The sequence below is a fragment of the Gavia stellata genome, chromosome 4 (assembly GCF_030936135.1).
Source record: "Gavia stellata isolate bGavSte3 chromosome 4, bGavSte3.hap2, whole genome shotgun sequence".
NCBI classification, from domain to species: domain Eukaryota; kingdom Metazoa; phylum Chordata; class Aves; order Gaviiformes; family Gaviidae; genus Gavia; species Gavia stellata.
The window spans coordinates 60,565,372-60,583,765 of NC_082597.1; the positions used below are offsets into that span (position 1 = coordinate 60,565,372).

The 18,394-nt window shown below is 45.5% G+C and overlaps 1 protein-coding gene across 1 annotated transcript; it reads left to right on the plus strand.

Annotated features, from left to right (window-relative positions):
- Window positions 1-1,656: 1,656 nt before the first annotated feature.
- RTCB (RNA 2',3'-cyclic phosphate and 5'-OH ligase) lies at window positions 1,657-13,119 on the plus strand. Its single transcript, XM_059816770.1, has 12 exons — window positions 1,657-1,778; window positions 1,902-1,980; window positions 2,706-2,773; window positions 4,560-4,659; window positions 5,895-6,051; window positions 6,661-6,817; window positions 7,943-8,102; window positions 8,422-8,597; window positions 9,195-9,383; window positions 9,873-9,983; window positions 10,684-10,803; window positions 12,026-13,119. The coding sequence occupies exons 1-12, from the start codon at window positions 1,686-1,688 to the stop codon at window positions 12,131-12,133; spliced, it is 1,518 nt and encodes a 505-aa protein (XP_059672753.1). The 5' UTR covers window positions 1,657-1,685; the 3' UTR covers window positions 12,134-13,119.
- The last annotated feature ends 5,275 nt before the right edge of the window (window positions 13,120-18,394 follow it).

Here is an 18,394-nt window from a genome sequence, read left to right on the forward strand (position 1 = left end):
TGAAATAAAGTGTTGTCTATACACTTCCGGAAAGGTGCTGCTGTCTCTCAAGAGAAGGAAATGCTGCTAGGGCAGGCATGCCTGCTAATCTGTTTCTACTGTAATGATCTTAAATAACTTTCTTCTGAACATAATGCACTGAGTATGAAGTGAGCCCTCTCCAGAACCACGTCAGACTGGGAACTGTCCCAATTACAATGGGAACTAAAATTGTAGCAGTGTCTTAACTAAACTCTTAACATAAATCTTAACAAAGATGCAGAAGTAGTCCAAGAAGAGAGACAAAAGTGGCACTACTACTGCCTTTGATAGTCCCTTTCCCCTCGTGACTCTTCAAATCCTTGTGTCTGTCGTGTCCCCTGTTTAGCATTGCTTACCCAGGTTAGATACATTGAACTCCTTGGATGTTTCTGTGTAAGTCTTACAAATCTAATCCTCTGACATCTTTGTCAATGTTTCTCTGGATTGAAATACTTACAGATACTTTAGCTCTTATTTCACTTTGGTGTGTTGTCTTGCCCTCTTTCTTTCTCCCCCTTCTTTTGCAATACTTTATTAGTGTGCAGATCTGAACACAATTCTGCAGAGGGCTGTGCCTGCCCTGGAATGCTTAGGTGCTTGTGCTTTGGCCAAACCTGAACAGGAAGCCGGTTCAGGCCTCCCAAACTATCACCAACAGAGGAGAAACGAAGGCTGGGATGCCACAGCCTGTTCTGCTCCGCTGCTTTTGTGAGCCCCAAACCACCCCTGCGCAAAGCCCCATCCACCTAGCGTGGTGCCCAGACCCTAGCCATCCCCATGCCTCTCACTCCTCAACAGGAGCCCTTTTCAAGCCAAGACTGAACAGCAAAAAGCTGGTTTCCTCATGCTGAGAAACGCAGTTGATGATGGGGTGCAAGCAAGTTTTGCCTGACTGTAGTTGAGCAAACTCTACCCATCCACCTCCAGCAGAGTGGTACCTAAATACCCTGCGGGCTGAAACTGCCCTGCCCCAGGGGGACAGCACGCACAGATGCAGAGCTTTTGTTAGCCACAGGCACGTGAAAAAACACTTGTTCCTTCCACAAAGCCAGCCCAAAAGCCATATGCGGTGTGATGGAGGAGGTGGCCAGGCACAAACCCAGGTTCCTTTACCCCAGCATGGCCCAGGCCTGCACTCCCCTTCACACCCTCACCCCACGGGTACTGGGTGCCTCGCCCAAGCTTCCTCAGCCGCTCCACTGCTGTGGGAGACGGCTCTGGCACGGGGCTTAACCAGGGTCGGCCGGGGGGCTTGACCCTGCATCTCCACCAGGCTGGAGCATCTCTGGGCCTCGTGGCGTCGTGCCCTGCTCAGCCTGAGGGGTGACGGAGCGACAGGGCGTAAGCAAGCCGGGTGGCCAGAGGCGAAGGAAGCGAGGCATCCCCTGAGCGGTCGCAGCCAGGACGCGGAGAGCTGTCTGCCTGCAGCAGCGCCTCTCCCAGGTAAAGGCCGCCCCGTGGCGGGACGCCAGGGGGCGCCAGCAGCCGCCGGCTCCCCGCCCTCCCGCAGCCCCCGCGGAGGAAGTTTGGCCCTCGGCGGCTCCTATCCGCTGCCCGCCCTGACTGAGGCGGCGTGACCCTCGACGGCCGCCGTCGGTTCCTGCTGTTGGCCGGGTGCTGGCGGCCGCGCTGACGCGAAGCTGCCGACGGGGAGCGCCGCCGCCATGAGCCGCAGCTACAACGATGAGCTGCAGTACCTGGACAAGATCGACAAGAACTGCTGGCGGATCAAGAAGGGCTTCGTGCCGAACATGCACGTGCGTGGGGGGGCTGGGCTCAACCAGGAGCCCTTGGGTGTCCGGGGGGGAGGGGTGGCCCACCTGGGGGTGGTGCGGCCGGGCCCGGCCCGGTGCCGGCCGCCCTGATAGCTCTCCCCGCAGGTGGAGGGCGTTTTCTACGTGAACGACCCGCTGGAGAAGCTGATGTTTGAGGAGCTGCGCAACGCCTGCCGCGGCGGAGGTGCGTCCGGAGAGGGGAAGCGGGGCTTGGCCCTCCGACCCGGGGCCGGGGGGGGGTGGTCTTCACACGCTCCTTGCCGCGGCCTCGAAGCCCTCACTGAGCGCTTGGATTCACAGCACGCTGTCCATGGGTCCTGAAGGGACCAAGGTGTAGCAGAGGCAGTGGGGGCAGGCCCGGTGTGGGTCCCGGCTGGCGGGTGTGGAGCAGCAGTAAACGGGAATGAGGTTTGTTTCCTTGCTAGCCGCTGCGGCCTAGTGAGCAGCACAGGGCTGTCATCTGCAGCTGTGGCATGTCCTGTGCTCAGATCAGATGGGTGGGCACAGCCTTGCTGGCTGCCCTTTGTGCTCCAGAGCTTTCCCTGAATGCCTGCTCTCAGAGTTTACTTTGGTGAGCGCTGTAGCGCAGGCCTGTCTGTTCTGTGTGGGGCTGGAGCACAGGGCTGGATCCAGATCTGACAGCTGGGCTGGTGGTAACACACTTCCCTTGTTAGCATAGGTCAGTCTGCATTGGTACTAACACAGCAGAGGGAGGACTTTAGCATAATACCTCATTTAATGAAACTGCAGATAGCGCATGATGCTAGGCGCTTTATACCGGGTTAGAATACTTGGTGGTGGCTGACTTCTGATTTGCCAGTGTTTTGAGCAATCTCATTAGAAAGGGCTTCATTGTGATTACCATGGTAAATTATCAGATTATTTACCTTTTTTTTTTCTCTTTTTCAGGTGCAGGTGGCTTTTTGCCTGCTATGAAACAGATTGGGAATGTGGCTGCATTACCCGGCATTGTTCATGTGAGTAATTGCACTGAAAATTTGCCCTGTTTCTGTTCCTGTTTGCCAGGGATTATTGCCTTCCAACTGGGAACTCCGTCTGTTCTTTTCAAGACAATCTGTGTGTTAGGAACCTGTCTCTGAGTAAGGAGTTCTTGCAAGGGTAGGCTATAAAACTAAGTTGTCAGAAAGAGAAATATCCACTTAACTTCATTGATATGAAGCTTTTTTAGCTGTTTCAGTTTGCTTGAGCCACCTTTCCCCCACTGCTCATATTGTCTGTTTGTTGTTTTTGAGTTGCCTCTGGTGACCTGGAATGCATAGAAAAGTGAGGAGAGAGCAGGGGGCAATATTGTTGTCTGTATTATCATTGCTGCCATAATGTTGGTAGTGAGCCTTCCCATACACTCAACACTCTTTTCCCTCGCCCCATGCATTTTTGGAAGCGAAGCACCAGGTACGATGACACAGAAGGAAAATAGTAGCCTGTGTCATTTTTCAAGAAGCGCTAAGTACAATGTAGAAATTATCTTTTTTTCACATTCAGTATTGCATATATTAATAAGTGACAAATAACAAAATTTTCTTTTTTTAATTGTTTCTCTTGGCGACTTGGCAAAAGTTTTGAATTTCTGGCTGTAGTAAAAGGCAGCCCATCACACTGTTAAAATGCCTTAGAGGTCAACCAAAAAGGGAGTAAGGTAGAATAGTAACAACTTGTTAAAATGGGAATTTTAGCTTATAGTTCGTAAGAGAGATGTTACGATCATCTGTCTATTCAAATCTTCACTTTTTATTTCCAAACCAAGAGATTTCTTGGTAATGGCAAGGAGGGGCAGAAGAAGCACATAATCCCATGGAAAACTACTGTTCTTTTTAATGTATGGTAACAGTTTAACACACATTGAAAAGTTCCCATATCTGACAGCTTTCTGGGTGTTTGGGGCTTTTTTTATTTTGTTAGCTTAAGTAGATTGTGGAGTGCTGTTTGTGGTGGCCTAATCTAAACTTGCCAGGCTAGATGTACTTTGGACTTGTGGAGCTGTGTAGAAGCATGCTCTTACTTCCTTTAATTACTAGTAATATGAAAAGGTTCAATAAAAAGAATTCTTTTATAAATTAAAATGACACAGCTCCCATCTTGTCCTATCCTATCAGGATATCATCCTAAAAGGATGACTTTTTCTTGCCTACAGGGTGCAGTCTTTGGTCAGTGTTCGATGACACAGCTAAGAAGAGAAAATGCTGACTGTTTTATGATTGCATTGCATAGCATTGAACTCTTTCCTTGTTATATTCACGGTATTTAAATATTGCAGATATCTCTAGGTGGAACTTGGTAAAGATGAACTCATCTTCACTCTTACGTCTCTGCTTTATGCTACTCATAAGCTATTGCCTGCATAAGTTTTGAATGCAAGGACTCTTGAGTCCAAGAAAAAGCTAGGTTAGAACTGAGTTTGAGATCACAATTCCTACATTGAGGTGCTTGTGCTCCTCTTAAGTTTTCTTGAGGTCTGGTCAATAGAGCCACGAGGACTTCTCAGCTGACTAGCCACTGCGTGTTTGCTTCAGAGTGAGATCAGCTGCTCTCTGCTTTCTTTGACTGTCTGTCTTGTAACTGCGGGAGTTCAGATACTTACCTGAATTGATGCGTTTACTCCATCTACATCTGAGCATCCATTCTCTTTTTGGTGTATTTGTTTGCAAATGTGACAACCACTGCCACAAGGCAAAGCATAACCAAGGTGACTCTGTGCAGCATAGAGTTTCATAAAACTTTAACATTTCCTTCATTCTGTTTCAGAGATCAATAGGCCTTCCAGATGTCCATTCTGGCTATGGGTTTGCCATTGGCAACATGGCTGCCTTTGATATGAATGATCCTGAAGCAGTGGTTTCACCAGGTAAGGATGACTGACTTAACCTGCACTGAGAAATATCTGTGATGGCATAAAAATATGGAATGGCAGGTCTTTACAGCACTTTATACAGAACCAAAGCAAAAAATATGTGAATTATAGGGAGTTAAAAGGTACTTAATTCTTGCACTCAGAATCTTTATGGAGCAGGTGGTTACACTGAAAATATCTAAACAGTGCAGAGAGAATTGCCCTTGTGTTTACGGCTTGGACTTGTGATATCCCTCAGTTTTGAAGGGAGAGGACAAGACTTTGAACTTGGGTTTTACCAGGTTGATAAACAACTGACTATTTTCTTTGAGCAATGTGTGAAAACATCTTTTGAGAATATTTCTGTACTTTATTAAAAATGTGACCTTAAAATAATGTCTGTCTTTTTAATAAACACCTGGGTCTTTAATTACTGATGGTCTGGAGATGCTTTTGTTGTTGTCATGAAACATGATATTCATGTTTCAGGTTTGCTTCAGGCAGTTCCAGTGTTCCTGATTGACTGAAACCCAAGATCTCTTAGTCTGGTATCCTCCTTCTGATACTAGTTAATACCAGAACCTTCATACTAAAGGTGGTATTATTGATCTTTCATATTAGGCCTTGCCCTGCAGGATTTATTTTTATTGAATAGTAAGAGTTAAGCAAAACACTAAGCACTGAAGTTTAATATTCCTTTTAAGTATTTATCACTTATTATAACTAGTTATTATTTATTCCAGTGAGGATTCAAAAAGGACTTGCTTTCAGGGACTTGCTTTCAAGAGCATCTTACATCAGGGAGCCATGCTAAGATCTGTCACTTCTGACCTTAGGCAGAAGAACAGGAACATTCTCTCTACTTTCTAAGGACAGTGTATTTTGTAGTTTTGTCTATTTGCTGGAGCAACTTTGTAAACAGAGAGCTCTGTAGGCAATTGTACACCTATGTCTGTAGAGCATATGCTCGAGACTGAAAAACTGTTTTTTTTTAAGAGTTTGCAATTTTTTCTTTGCAAGACTACATTTTTGGCTGTCTTGAAATCTGAGGCTTCATGTAAGTCTATTAAAATGAAGCTTAATGCAGTTCTGCTTTTTTCCCAGTATTGTTTCAGAAAGAAGGTGTAAGATCACAGCATTCAGTACATACTCCCTATCAGCAGGGGCACTGATTTAAGATGAATATTCAGCAAGTGCTTACCATCAGCGCGCTTGCTTTAATAACTCCATGGCTTTTTCTACACTTCCAGGTGGCGTCGGATTTGACATCAACTGTGGTGTCCGCTTACTGCGTACAAATTTGGATGAAAGTGATGTGCAGCCTGTGAAGGAGCAGCTTGCCCAGGCTATGTTTGACCACATTCCTGTTGGTGTTGGCTCCAAAGGTGTCATTCCCATGAATGCTAAGTAAGAGAATGATTTTGTGCATACATCACTAGAGGGGACATCTCTGGTGTTTATTTTGATGAAAGATTCATCAGTGGGAGAGCTTAAGAAAGAAAAAGTAATTCTAAAACTCTCTCCATTCTTTCTGCATATGTGCTTCACCAGGAGGACTGGCATAATCATCAATGCACAAAGTCAGCTGTTTCTTCCCCCATTTAAAACCCTGAAATAACTAAAAGTTCTTGAAAGGTTCTGATTTCTTCTGACAGAAAACCTCCATGAACGTAAGGTATTTTTTTTGAAAGGGATGAGAGAGGAAATAGGATATTACCCACACAACAAAGAGGAAAAAGTAATGACCTCTCTAAAGTTAGTATATTTGTAGAGCTTGATTTTCATTAAGAAGTTGGACTTCTTGTTAGGGGAGTTGGGGGCTGATCATAAAATCATAGACTAATTTAGGTTGGATGGGATCTCATGAGATCATCTCATCTAACTCCCTGCACAAAGGAGGGCTAACTCTGAAGTTAGGTCTAATGACGAAGTTACGTGAGGTTGCTGAGGGCCATATCCAGTGGAGTTTTGGGGATTTCTAAGGATAACACTTATGTAGGTGTGTGATAATTGCAGGGATTTGGAAGAGGCACTAGAGATGGGTGTGGACTGGTCTCTCCGGGAAGGCTATGCCTGGGCAGAGGACAAGGAGCACTGTGAGGAATATGGAAGAATGCTGCAGGCTGACCCCAACAAGGTCTCCTCAAGAGCAAAGAAGAGGGGCCTGCCTCAGGTAATGTTATGTTTCAGGAGGGCTGTGAGTGCTCCCAGGGTTCAAATGTAAAGGTTAGCAGGTAGTTCTCTAATCTTGTGTCTTTTCTTGAAACTCTGCCTAGCATTTCTGGGCAGGGGGAAAGGTGAGATGGTGGAGCCGTTTCTGAATAATTCTTGACAGAACTGTAACAGAAGGAAATGATACTGGGCATACCCAAGGTCCCTGGCACCATCATTTTTTCATCAGTTAACACCTGGTACTGGAATTCATGTTTGGTGGCATTTTCCCATCCAGATGTAGTTTTGTCTTTAAGAAACAAGCAAGTTACTCTGCAACTTTCTCCTTGTTTGCTCAGCAAATTAATAGCAGGGCAAGGAAGGATATCATAATAAATAGAACTAGCTCATAACTTTGAATTGCAGTTCAAGGGTTGGATTTCATTTCTGTACATAGTACCTCATTGCTCTGGGTGGAACACTTTTGAGATGGCCATACTAACGTTACTGTTTGTAAAGCTTTGTTTTGTATGACTTCTTGAGTTTTATGAATTGTGGTGCTGCAAGATGATAGCATTTTAACCTCAAAGTAATCTTATGTCCTCAATTTTCATATTCACCTTGCAAATAAGTGATCCTCTGTTATGGAGTTGAAAAAATTTGGGCTTGGAAATGGAATATCTTGCTTTAATCTACTGAAAGGTTGTAAGTACCTAATTAACAGGTTGTTGTAACTTCCTTGTGGAGTTATAACCAAGTATGAGACTGTATGTCTGCCTGGCCTATACAAATTGAAGATGAATTCTCAATACTCTGTACTCTTCCCATCTTTCAACTAGGCCTAAGTAAGTTGGAAAAAAGTTGCAGCACAGTCTGTAGATGCTGGTCCTTTTGTTTAATTGCAGTCTTGTTCCAACAGTAAAAATAGTTATATATCTGAACAAAGAGGACAGTGATGATGCTACTGTGTTCTTCTGCCTTTCAGTTTATATGAGGATTTTTTTTTTTTTTTTGCCTGGAAAAGCTTTTCTAAAACCAAAACCTTGCTGTAGCAATTTGCCCTATTGCTCATATTCCCATAGCTCTCCCCTGTGCTCCCCGAGGCTGGTGGGCTAGCACTGTCTGATCAGTGTGTTGTGATTGGCAGCTGGGGACCCTGGGAGCCGGAAATCATTATGCCGAGATCCAGGTTGTGGATGACATATACAACGAATATGCTGCCAGGAAGATGGGCATCGACCATAAAGGGCAGGTGTGCGTTATGATCCACAGTGGCAGCAGAGGCCTGGGCCACCAAGTTGCCACAGGTATGATCTGACTGGTGAGGGTACCTGGAGTGAAGCAAATTCTTCAGCATGACCTTGTCATTGACAGTGAACTCCAGCACCAAAGAGCATTTCTTGCAGTGTAATTGCTGAGTCTGTTCTGAGTTGCCTTGACAGGGGTTGTCTGTTTGCAAACAATTGATGATGTTCTGCCACAGATTTGCTTTTGCATTTGAGAAGAAGCTGTAGGTTTGACCATCAGACAAATGAGTTCAGAATATAAATTATAGACACCTGTGTTAATCTCACAGATTGAAACAAAATTAAGAGGTCACTTAGACTTACTGTTTTTATTTCCCAGATGCATTGGTGGCTATGGAAAAAGCTATGAAACGGGACAAAATCATAGTGAATGATCGCCAGCTGGCATGTGCCAGGATTGCCTCTGCAGAAGGACAGGATTACTTGAAGGGAATGGCAGCTGCTGGAAACTATGCATGGGTCAACCGCTCTTCTATGACTTTTCTAACAAGACAGGTAGGAGCATAGTTGTCTCTGCAAATATTTTGGTGCACATCTCCTGCTTTATCCCAGACATGGAACACAGAGTACCTGCAGTATTTAATGCAATTTTCATTTTTGTGCTTCTTAAACTGTGTTTTCTGGAGAGATTTACACAAAGCTGCAGTCATGGCAATCCATCTAAAACTCCTCAGCATCACTGGATTGTACTTGCAGAAGCCACTTAAGCAATATTTTCAAAAATGCCTTGAACTGGAAGAAGAGGATAGAAGAACACTGTTTTTACGCTGCTGAAACCATCTTTTCAGAATTGCAAGAATTTGTCTGGTTGATATCTGACTGAATTGCAGCATTAAAGCTGCCAATGGGCAGATAAACAATCTAGACAGTCCAATTCTGTCACACCCAGCTCTGTTGTGTTCAGTTCCATTGTGGCTGAATCTGACTGAAGTTTCTTACCTGCCATGCCAAGTGTTTAGGTCACTGACTGATCAGTAAGAAACACTTTCAAGCAAATTTGTTCCTTTTAACTCCTAAAAAGACTGTAAATCTTCCACATGTACACAGCAGTTATCTTCTTGTATTTCACATCCTGATTTGCTCTCTTTTTAGGCCTTTGCCAAAGTCTTCAACACAACCCCAGATGACCTTGATATGCATGTTATCTATGATGTGTCTCATAACATTGCCAAAGTGGAGCAACATGTAGTGGATGGAAAGGAGCGGACTCTGCTGGTGCACAGAAAGGGATCAACCAGGGCCTTCCCTCCTCACCATCCTCTTATCGCTGTTGATTATCAAGTAAGTTTAGCTGTGGGAGAAGGAAATTGGAAGAAAATTCTGAATAAATCAGACAATTTTAGGGTCCCTAACAGAGACCTAAATGCTGTGAGTTCCTTTTTTGAGCTAACAGCACTGGAACCCTAGTGGGATGGCAATATTCTGCTTGTCTGTGTGTTAGATGTTTGGGACTCTGAGCTCCCTCTTCTGCTCCACACCCACAATGGTTGGAAGATCATGAAGGGAAAGAAATGTTTCATACGTAGGCCAGACTCCAGTGATTTGCCTTGTCTGTCTGTTGGACACAAGTCTTTTGATCTGCTGGTCTGCATCTTTCAGTGCAGTTAGTTCTCCAGAATCCTTGATACCAGGCACCCGCAGCAAGCAGAGATGCTCTGAGGGAATGTGAACCTGACCTCCTTTTCTGGAGATGTGGCTCCTCTTAGACTTTTATTAAGAATAAGTTTTTTAGGCTTTTTCTTGTGAATTAATAATACTTTGCATCCACAGCTGACTGGACAGCCTGTTTTAATCGGCGGGACTATGGGCACCTGTAGCTATGTTCTTACTGGCACAGAGCAAGGCATGACTGAGACCTTCGGAACTACTTGCCATGGAGCTGTAAGTCAGAAAGTTATTTCAGGAAGGGATTGGAATGGGACTGTCATCCAGAGAACAAGGTTGTTCAAGGGTCATCCAGTGTGTGATTCATTTGTTGGTCATACAAGTAGAGAGTAGCCTTGCCACAGTAATCGCAACCCAGGAGGACTGCAGGCTGGAAGCCCTCTTTGTCCCTTACTGAGTAGTTTTGACTACTCCTGCAGAAAATTTAGGAGGTGCTGCTTTATACAAGGCAAGTGTGAGGATGAAGATGTGGAGAATGAGCTCCTTTTACCAAATTCTGGTATCTCTGAGCTAACAAGAAGGATTAACTGTGCTGAGGTTGTCCATATAAAACTCCTCAGTAGTTAGAAGAAGGTATTTCCTCCCCTTTTATTTACAGTGTGAGACAGGATGATTGGGGAAGATAAATAGTTTCCAGTAAAACTCTTGACTCCTGAACACTGTCCGACAAGTGGTTTGGGTAAAAAGACACTTGTAGACTAGTATGTTATACACATGGGACTTTCCTAGCTGTCATACCAGATGTGCAGGAGCCCATCACCTAAAGTCTAAATTGATTTCCTGTTTTGTGACTTACTGTGGTCTGTGCTCTCAGCCATTCTGTGTTTATGTATAATGTATTAATATTCTTTAAGAAGAAAGAGTTCTGTTTTTCCAAACTGCTACAAAAAATAGAACTAACAAAACTGCTGTCTAGGGTCGTGCACTGTCTCGAGCCAAATCTCGACGTAACTTGGACTTCCAGGATGTATTGGACAAGCTGGCTGACATGGGCATTGCCATCCGTGTTGCTTCTCCCAAACTGGTCATGGAAGAAGTGAGTTTAATACTTCTTTATCTGAGAGGGAAAAGGGAGTCTTGCTCCTTGGCTGAATGACCCTCCTTGACTTAATTTTTTGCAGTGCTAAGTGATCGCTAGTACTCTAAATACACAGCTTGTGCTATTTCCAATAGAGCTATCCAGTTTTTTGGAAAATAATGTGAAGTTTTCCCTGTCCCTAAAATCCTGCTGAAAGGGAAGATGCCTGTTTGACAGGTTTTGGGGGCTATGTTTTTCTCCTCTTCTGCCTGGCGATAAGGGATAATTACTGTTGACCCTGAGAAGTCTTTATGTGAGCATCACAGAAGTAGTTAGATTCTATGGATTCTCTTCTTGAATTATGTTCTCCTAGCTTTAAACTTAATTTATACTGCAGCTGTCATGTAGATTATTAGCAGTGTGAGAGATCCACCTCTTATAAGATGAATTCCTATATTTGGTTGAGTCACCATCCCCGGAGGTTTTTAAAAGATGTGTGGATGAGGTGTTTAGGGACATCGTTTAGTGGTCGACTTAGCAGGGTTAAGTTTACGGTTGGACTTGGTGATCTTATAGGTCTTTTCCAACATAAACAATTCTATGATTTGCTCAAGAAGAGATCTCTGAATGGCTAGAAAACTTTGAATATTAGGATTTCCAGTTCCTCTGCATTAACATGATAGAATGTCTTTTCTGTTCACAACCTCACTCATAGAAGTGTGTTAATCATTTGGAACTATGGTGTTATGGGTGTTGGTGTTGTACAAACATGTTGATCACATTAAAATCTCTATTTAAAGAGCAGCTTCCTTGTCAGAATGCTGGAGGGGGAAGCACTAGAGTTCAACCCTGATTCCTGTCACTGAGGGGCAGTGAAGATAAATCTTAAAGGCTATCTGTAAGGAGGAAGTTGGAGTGACTTCCTGCCAGATAATGAGGCTTGACATTCTTATATGCCGGTGGACTGGATTATCTGAGAATATAGGGAAAACTGAACCAAAATAGCTAGTATTTTATCTGAAATATGGTGAAAGTTTATTTGGAAAGCTGAGTGTCTTACAGATTTTTAGATATGTAAGGTCGCCAGATTCTCAATATGTTCACCTACTTCTTCACCCCCAATTCATATGATTCTATTTTCAAGAACAGAAGAGAGGATATCAAAAGCCTATATCTAACTTCCTGTGACTTCGCATTGTTTATAGTGTTGTCTTTTCTGTTTTCTCTCTTCCCCCTGCAGGCACCAGAGTCTTACAAGAACGTGACAGATGTGGTTAACACCTGCCATGCAGCTGGCATCAGCAAGAAAGCCATTAAACTGAGACCTATTGCTGTTATTAAAGGCTAGGAACTGACAGGGCAGCAGAAACGCACCGACATCTCCAGGCCTTACACAAAACTGAGTAGAACCATCACCTTCCCACACCTCTTGGACTCTGTAGGATGCTCAGATATCACATCCCTGTGTTCTGGAAACACAGCAGTTGAAGATACACCTATTTTTAACCACTCCTAGGCATAATTAATGCCCCCCTCCCTTGTTATGTGGTGTTCTTTTCTTGTGAGGAAAGGGCAAAGAAATAAGTAAGTCTTGGTTTTTATATGCAGTCCCTCCCCCATTTGCCTGATGATTCCACAGGCAGGAATTCTGAATTGTCACTAATAGCTGTTCTGCAAGACCACCTCCATCAGCGAAGATGGCGTATGAACCAGACCTGCTGTCTCCACACCTGAGTGCCTGGAGCTCTTTCTGCATATAGAAGTACTCTGATACGCAGGGTATAGCGCTTCTGGGCAGGGAGAGGTTGCTCTGTTTGCAGATACCTTTATGCATAGTCAATATTGTTGCATGTTTTGTGGCAGTTGGGTAAGAAATACAGAGATGGGAGTGTCTCCCACTTGGGTTGAGAGGGACTAGCTAGGCTTGAGGCACAGTCCTCCCCTCTTCCCCCACCCTCTCCCATTCAACACAGCACCTGGTGTACTTGGCTCAGTACAAGTAGGTGTTCCATAGTCTTCTGGAAATACTAGTAGGACTGAGTATGTTGCTTTGAGAGGTTTTGTTTGCCCAGTAAAAGTTGTGACTTAACAACTTACTTACAGTTGTGCTAATCCAACATTTTGCAAAGTCCTAAGCACGTAGAAGTTGGATTGGATGATACTGCTCACTGTGTCCTGCAGTTCTGATTCAAGTGTGTCCAATTGCAGGGTCAGGCCCAGTACGATGTGACTTCTGATGTTTCTTTTACATTCATTAACTGAGGCTGGAGGGGAGGCTGACCATCCCCACTGGATCATTTTGGGGATCACAAATAAAATGGGAAGATGGACACTGCAGTGTGTCTGTGTCATGTTTATTCTGTGGCTAAAATGTTTGTTGTCCTCTTCTTAAGTACATACATGAGCTTGAAACCCACCACGTTTTGTGACATCAGCTGATGGATCTTGCAAAGAAATGTGCAGATGGCAGAATTTCTTGCAGGATACACGTGAAAGGCAATGCAGTACTGTTTTCTCAACTTGGTTATGACAAGAGTGATAGCTACGATTTGTGTTTCTCAGGCCTGCTGCATCCACCTCACTGGGATGGAGCTTGCCTGTAAGCCTGTATGCAGCCACAAGAGGGCGGCCCGAGGAAAATAAAACCTCAAAGCGAGAGTAGAGCCCTGCCAGGGGCTCGTGTAAAAGGAGCAGATAGTGATTGATGGACTTGAGTGCCTTTTGATGAAACATCCCTTTAAGTTTAGGATCTTAGCTGAAACCTGTTGATCTCAGGAGGCATAATGGCATTTTCCTGTGTTAATCACTTTGTGCTTACTGGTTTCTTAAGTTCAAATACTGTATTTGCTGCAGGTTCAGAAACAGCACATGCAATAATAGTCACTGCTGTGAGTCCTTGTGAGTCTGACTTTAAAGAGTTTCTTGTTTTCTCCTGCTTTCTCCGGTGGAATTGTTCCAGATTGACATCTCTGAGGTCTGAGACAGACTTGCTGAATTTCAAACAAAAATCATTTCACTTAGAAATGTGAATTAGCCTCCAGTGACTGAAAGACAAATTGCTGGTCTCAAATCTTCTGCAGAAGTGCATGTTCCGTGCAGAAGTTTTTGTCTATAAATATTTCAGACTCTCTGATGTGGAATGCAAGGGAACCCTTAAAACATTCATATTTAAAAATAAAGAAGCATTTCTCAACCACAGTTCTCCTCTCAACTTTTACCTACCATAGCTGTTAAGAGACAAATTTCACTTTTTTACAACAAGCAGAAATCCTGTGTACCATGGATGTGCTCTCATATGTATGCCTTAAGCCACTTCTGGTAATCAGCGTTTATGCATTAGCATTCGAGAATGCAAGAAGTGCTGTCAATTTTGGTTTCCTGTTGCAAAGCTAGTGCTAGTTTTGGTTATATGTTGTGCTGTATGGAGGAGAGTGCTGGTTTCCTAACCACCTAAAAAAGTAAGAGTAAAAATGTAAGATGTCTCCCAGTTTTTTGTTTAAACCTGTTTTTCTAAATCATGTCTGCCTTTTTTTCTCCAAATAGGGCTGTCCACTAGCTTTTTTTAATCTGCATTTAAAAATAAATCTAAAAAATTGGTAGGTAGGGAAGGCACGCAGTATTAAAATTCATATGCTGATATACAGGTGGACCTACAGAAGCATCTTGGCAACGCCAAAAAGCCCATGTGGTTGTTCAACCATCTCTGCTTCTGTGGAAGGTTACTGAGAACTCGGAAACACCTATTAATGTATGATGTGCTTCCCTCCCTTCCCCAAAAAACTAAAAAAGCTTTGGTGAATGATTATTAGGGTCTTTTTTTCTTCTTTTCTTTGGTGGGGAACTGCAGGTAGGAGATCTGCATCTACACCACACTCCTGGAGCTGTTGCACATCTCTGTCCAACTGCAGGCACACGTCTACTCCCTCTCTCAGTGTAGTTGATTCAGTTGTCTGTATGATGACCTGCAGCAGAAAGTTCTCTGGCCTTGGGGCTTGCACAGGGTGTCTGCATTAAGTCGGCCTTCAGCCAGTGCAATAAAACCAGTCCTTGGATGCAGGCATCTTTTTAGTGAGAACAAATAGCTCACTGCATTTATCTTACTCTGCTTGAGAACAAGGTGTTCTAACTTACAAATTGGACTTGCCAAAACAGAGCTACTGCCTCTGGGAAGGTATCATCTCCGGTGGTGGCTTCAATGGCACCTTCCTTCTCTCTGCGCTCACAGGGCTTGCTGCAGGGACTGGTGCTGTGCAGTGACAGCACAGGTGAGCGCTTCCTCTCTTGCCAGGAACTGACTTGTTTGTGGTGTGCTCAGAGGCTTGTGCAGGTGCTGTTCCTGTCACCGTTAGCATAGCATTACATAGTGAACAGAAAAGCACTTCAGGCTTTTGGTGGTGGTGGATGACACTGCAAGAGAGCCCTCTAAATGCATTCCCCGTGCTGGGGCATGCCTTTTGCAGGGGTGCTGTGTGAGGCAGAAGGGGCAGCACTCAGCCCCTGGGCTGTGTGAGAGCCCCCCTGGAAGGCGGTTCATCCTGGCAGTGTTGCCAACGGGAGGACCCGTGCTTCACTTGCCATAGCAGACAGCAGAGTCGGGATGCAGCCAATGGCCTTCTCTTTGACTTGGTTAAACTTTGTGTACTCCAGGGCTCCCTAACTTCCCTAACTCAGCCTCCCCGAAGGAAAACCAGGACCCAGCAAGGTATGCGCTTGCAGTGTTATCTGCTGTGGTGTATTTGTGCTGTATCACACACCCCACTGGTTGGGAGCCTGGTGTCTAACCTGTGTCACATTTACCACCATCCTAAGTCTCTTGGGATTTTTTTTTCTCTGCTCTATCTTTCCTCTCCCTGCTTTAAACACGGCTCTGCACACACTGCTTCCTCCTCCGCTGGTGGTCCCTGGGATGGTGTTCTGGCCCAGGAGGAACAAGTGATCTCTGACACATCTCTGGCGCAGGCACCCCCGGCCTCTCCTCTGCTCTCCTTTGTTCCTCTCAAACATAAACACACTTAACTGGCCTCTCTCTTCTCCCTCCGCCCCCCAGTCTTCAAAGCGATCAGACAAAGCAATATCCCTCCCGCAGCATGTGCCAACACGCTCCCCTGCTTGCAGAAGGAAGGCTTCAATTAAGCAGTGGGCCCTGCCTGTACCTGGCATCTGCTTTGCTCTCCTGAGCCCCGTCCTAGCGCAAGGGGTTTTGGTTGCCAGCACTTCTGGTTTTCTGCTTGGAGAGGTGGCAGTGGGAGGTGTATGGTGGAAAAGCGGGAGATCTGCAGCTCCCCAGCCGGGGCGATGCTGGGCGCAGATGCTTTGCCCCTGCACTGTGGGAGGGAGAGGAAGATGGTAACCTCCTGGCAGCTGCAAAACACCGATAATTATGTAGTTTCTGGTGGTTTTTTGTTTTTGTTTTTTAATTGCAATATGTAACAGGAGGGTGGGGGTCATTCCCTGTAGCGGAGGGAGTGCCGAGCAGTGCGCGAGCCGAGGCGGATGTGTAACTTGGCTTCCTCGGGCACCAACCGAGTGATCCCCAGCCTGAGCTGGTGCTGCTGCTGGCTTTTGTGGTGCTGAGCACTCCCCCATCTTACCATGCCCTCATTCCCAAAGCCCAGGAAACTGCTTTGGTTCATGTTGTATATCAAGTTCAGAAACCAAAATAATCACTGGTCTTAATTGCAGAGATTAGGACCAGGAAAGGGAAATGGAGTCATCTGCCAGCACTTAATCTAACATTTACTAGCTTAGCAGAAGACATGCAGGGGCTGGGCTGACCTGTTGTATTAGACGCTGAGGTGTTTGAGTCAGCCTTGTGATTGAGCCTGTTTCTAAAAAGAGGTGCCAGGGGCAGCCTGGATTGCTATTCCCCCCATTCCCCCACCCCAGCTGAGCTACAGCCAGCACCCTGCTTTCTGCTTGGGCTCAGCTTTGCCAGGATGCGGTTGGAAGGGAGGAAAATGTTCTCTTCCTTTCTCTCCTCCCTCAGTGCCTGAGGAAACTGAGGCACCAGCCTCTTTTTTTTCCCTGGTGCAAGCTGTGCCTCACGTCAAGGAGGCGAGGTGGGAGCCCAGGATCTTCCCCTCTCCATTCTCAGCCCCAGCGAGCCAGCGTGGGGTGGCAAGTCAGGTAGGTCGGGCTTTCTGCTCTTCCCTGTGAAGTGCAAACCTGGGGAACCTGTTCCCCTGCCTGCCATGTGTCAGGAAGGGAAGAAGAAATACTTGGGGAGGGGGCCCCTGCGGGCACCCAAGGGGAGGGAGGGGTTCAGCTCCCAGGGGGAAGATGTGGCGGTGGGTGTGTGTGCAATAAGGTCCCAGCCCTGATGTGTTAGAGCAGCAGTTTACAACCTGAGTCAATTAAGAGGTAGGAGATTATCAAACCTGAGCACGCTCGCAGGGAAGAGCTGCCCAGGGAGAACAGCAGGCTGCCGGCGGTTGTGAATATACACACTCGAGGACAAGACATTAGGGTTTTATGACAAAATTAAAGGGGGAAACGAGTGAGATGAAAAGCAATCAAATACAGTTACTTAAAATAATGGAGGAGGATCTGGATTTCTGAACCCTGCCTAGCCTGCAGTGTATGAGGGCTGGCGTACAGCTTGGCCTTAGCTATTCTACATCAGCACAAGCACCCAAGCGTGCTTCTGCCCCAAATTGTTGCTCTTTGCCCCCCACGGCAGAGGGAAGACTTGGACCAGCCACCAAAACCTCCCTGGGTCCTGTGGGCAGCAGCATCCTCCTGTTGCAAGCAACCATAAACCCTTCGGATTACAGCAGTCGGGTCTCGGGGTAGCAGCGCCATGCTTTGTTTCTGTTTCAGTCCTCAGGTAGCAGGCTCCAGGTTGTACTGCCAAAAAAACATGAAATTCCATAACTTTTTATTACCCTTTTTGCAGTTCCAGGCAGAAGGGAAAATTCCTCCTCCCAGGTGGAGGAATGCCTTGCTGATAAATCACCTGGTTACCCAGCTCTTGGCTTTTAATAGTTGTAATCTGTTTGTGCTTTTAATCTTAAAAAAAAAAAAAAAAAAAGGCGAGCTAGCTATTTTATTTTTGACTAATGCTTATTATTGTTGGGCTATAAATTTGTGGCATTCACAGACAAGTTACCAAGCTTGAAAATCATAGGTAGACTGATCAGTTCCTCCACTGTTTCCCTGCCAAATCCTTAACCAGTTCTTGGAAGAGGAAGAAAAAAGTATCGCTGTCACTGTAAATTATTTTTTCCCTGGAGGGTATTCATACAGTAGCTGTTGCTAAAGGGATTTTCTCCATTCACCTCTCATAGGAGTGGTTTTTATCAGGCAGATACAGAAAGGACCACGACAAGCACTTTGTCCTCCATTTAGAGTATTTTGAGTATCTGTGTATTTTGAGTCTAGCCCAGAAAGGGCTTTGTCCACCTCCTTCCCAACATAAGCCTGTGTGTCTGCAACACTGGAGCCCCTCCGTGGTGGGGGGACCGAGCCCTGGGGTGGAGGGGAAACCTCTCCACCCGTGGAAACCTCTTTGCCCAGCCCAAGACATGGGGCTGTGCTGGCAGGAGGTGCAGGCAGCACTGTGCAGGCAACACTGTGTGCTCTCCTCCCCCAGGAGCCCACAGAGCTGGTG